The sequence below is a fragment of the Etheostoma cragini genome, chromosome 5 (assembly GCF_013103735.1).
Source record: "Etheostoma cragini isolate CJK2018 chromosome 5, CSU_Ecrag_1.0, whole genome shotgun sequence".
NCBI lineage: Eukaryota > Metazoa > Chordata > Actinopteri > Perciformes > Percidae > Etheostoma > Etheostoma cragini.
Genome location: NC_048411.1, coordinates 29823478 through 29826546, shown reverse-complemented (window position 1 = coordinate 29826546; position 3069 = coordinate 29823478). Strand labels below are relative to the sequence as shown.

The window sequence follows — 3069 nt, the reverse complement described above, 5'->3', positions numbered from 1 at the left end:
CCCCCCCCCCCCCAAGAGGAAGCTACATGGGGGCCCACCCTGTGTTTGAAGCGGTTCGGGTCCCTGCTCTCCTTGCGGCTCAGGTCGATGAAGAAGTGCGTGGTCCGGGCGCTGTCCTCTGGGCTCATGTCCCACAGGATGCGGAAGGAGTCGCAGGTCACCTCACAAATCTGGATGTTGCACGGGGTGGCGAGGGGGGGGGCGTCCATTTCCGTCATCTGCCATCAAACCGAGAGATCAGAGTGTGAGTTAGAGTTAAATCCCCGTTTCACCGGTGCAACATCTGCTTAAAGAGATTAAATCAACAAATCCCCCAAAACCAGCGGTGGCAGGAACCATGTCCTCATGTCTACACCAGACATAGTCATGGGTTCAACGCTCCCGTTGTCTCCTGTTGTCTCTTGTTGTCCCCTGTTGTCTCCTGTTGTCTCCTGTTGTCTCCTGTTGTCTCTCGTTGTCCCCTGTTGTCCCCTGTTGTCTCCTGTTGTCTCCTACCAAAATGTCTTGTAAAAAAATTTACAAAAACGTGGGGGGAAAGTGACAAAAATGTCTGGAAAAACAAAACTCAAATGAAAACTAAGGGTGAAAAATACAAAAATAGTAAAAACTCTGAAAATAGCAACAAAAATGTAGAAAAAAAGGGGACAAAAACCAAAAAAATATCAAATCAACAAATCCCCTCAAACCAGTTTCACTGGGACCCGTTTCTACGCCAGACAACGTTGTGGGGTTTAACGGGGTTTGTCCTCGGGTCAAATTTGACCCCTTTTTTAAAAATGTCTCTATCAGAAGACACATGAACTGTAAAAAATGGGAAAACAACTCTGAAAGTAGCCACAGAAATATCGGAAAAAAGCAACTGATCAAAGTAGTAGTAGTACTGATACTAGTACTGATCAAAATAACAAAAACGTGGGAGAAAAGTGACAAAAACCTCAAAAACGAACCGAAAAACTAAACGCCCACAAAGCGGCTAAAACTAAGGGGGAAATATCCAAAAATAGACCCCGAAAAAACTTGAAAAGGGCAACAAAAAGCTTTTTACTTACTCTAAAAAAGCTGACAAAAACTCTGAAAATAGCAACAAAAATGTCTGAAAAAAGGCGACAAAATACCCAAAATGTGGGAGAAAAGTGACAAAAACAAATGGAAAAATGGAAGTACGGTGCCTTTACTGTAAATTTTTAACAGTGTGGGTTTCTTTTTTAACTACAATTACCACAAAAACAGGATGGATGCCATCCAGCGCTCCAAATCCCGGATCTTCACGATCCTTCCTGCAGCACCTTTAACTAACTGACTCGTAAAGTGTGAAGTAGAGAGAATAAAATCTGAAAATCCGGCATCACGACGCTCGTTTCCACAACGCTCCCGGTGGAAAATCCGGGTTATTCTCGTCTTCTTTGCTCCCGTCGGAACTACTGCGCCCGTCCACGTGGATGTAAGTCGTAATTGCTGCTTAAAGAACTTATTTGGGTGTTTTTTTGTCTCGATTATTCAGAATAAGAAATACTTTATTGATTCCTGAAGGGAAATACTGTATTACATCACAGTTGCACGATGTGTATAAATATCAGAGTAGAAATATAAACAAGGACATATAAGGAGTGTGGATATGTACGGTATTTACATTGGTAAAGGGATTTTTTAATACAGTATTTACATAATTAAGGAGTTGGTGAACAGTAATAATGAATATATAGTAGCAGCAGAGTGTTGCACGCATTTTAAGCCGGTGTTATTGCACAAAACAGGTATATATACAGATAATATACAGATAATATATAGATAATATATAGATAATATACAGATAATATACAGATAATATACAGATAATATATAGATAATATACAGATAATACAAAGATAATATACAGATAATACACAGATAATGTACAGAAAACATACAGATAATATACAGATAATATATAGATAATACACAGATAACATACAGATAATATACAGATAATATACAGATAATATATAGATAATATACAGATTATAAACAGATAATACACAGATATACAAGACGTTTTTTTGGGACACATCACCCTGCATCCACCCCTGAAATCTACGCCTCCTGGAAGAAGTGCACGTCTTCTCAAACCAGCTGACCTACACCTTGCAGCTCTTCCTGCCGTCTGGCCAGAAACAAAACAGAGGGGGGGGGGGTTCAGGATGTCTGAGCAGCAGCGAGTGATGTACGATCGTATTTCCTGTTAGCCCCCCCCCATCAGTGATTCGATCCGGGATGCTGCACACAGCCTTGAGTGTCGAGCCGAGGACAGTCTGTTGGTCGGCCTCAGTCCTCCTGTGTTTGATTGGCTGTCACCGGTCGTCCTCTGGTGTTTGATTGGCTGTCACCGGTCGTCCTCTGTCCTCTGGTGTTTGATTGGCTGTCACCGGTGGCTCACACACTGATGGTACGTCTCTGCAGCGTCTGCAACGTGGAGCCTCAGCACGTAGCTGTCCCTCCAGGTTGCTTGTCCCTGCATCTTAACCCTCATGTTTGATTCCCGCCGACCTTCACAATTTTGTTTCTTCGCATTTTTCTTATGCTTGTTTGCATAGTCTGTCCACCAGAGGACGCTCTACAACGTCCCTGTTAGTGATGGCGTTACATAGTCTGTCCACCAGAGGACGCTCTACAACGTCCCTGTTAGTGATGGTGTTGCATAGTCTGTCCACCAGAGGACGCTCTACAACGTCCCTGTTAGTGATGGTGTTGCATAGTCTGTCCACCAGAGGACGCTCTACAATGTCCCTGTTAGTGATGGCGTTACATAGTCTGTCCAACAGAGGACGCTCTACCGATTTCGTTTTTTTGTTATTGTTTTTTTGTTTAAAAGAACTTTAAGTTTCATAGCTTAAGTTTGTATTTTTACACAATTTATTGATCAGAACATTAATATTTTGATGTTTCTCTGTTCTCTGTCGTGACAATAAAACAAATTATAGAATTAGAAGAATACAGAGAACTCATAAAAAACTACAAATAACTAATGTTAGGGGAATCTGTTTGTGCTGTAACGCATTTCTGGATTTAAAAAAAAAATATATATATATATAT

General features: G+C 41.4%; 1 protein-coding gene and 1 long non-coding RNA gene across 2 annotated transcripts in view; both read right to left on the bottom strand.

The window, feature by feature from the left end:
• LOC117944254 (phytanoyl-CoA hydroxylase-interacting protein) overlaps positions 1–228 on the bottom strand; it is a 7971-nt gene extending 7743 nt beyond the window's left edge. The window contains exon 1 of the mRNA XM_034870908.1: positions 39–228. Coding sequence (XP_034726799.1) covers positions 39–218 — 180 coding nt within the window. The 5' untranslated portion in view covers positions 219–228. The remainder of the gene's footprint in view (positions 1–38) is intronic.
• Positions 1–3069, bottom strand: part of LOC117944291 — a 17642-nt gene that overhangs the window by 9902 nt on the left and 4671 nt on the right. The window lies entirely within an intron of this gene.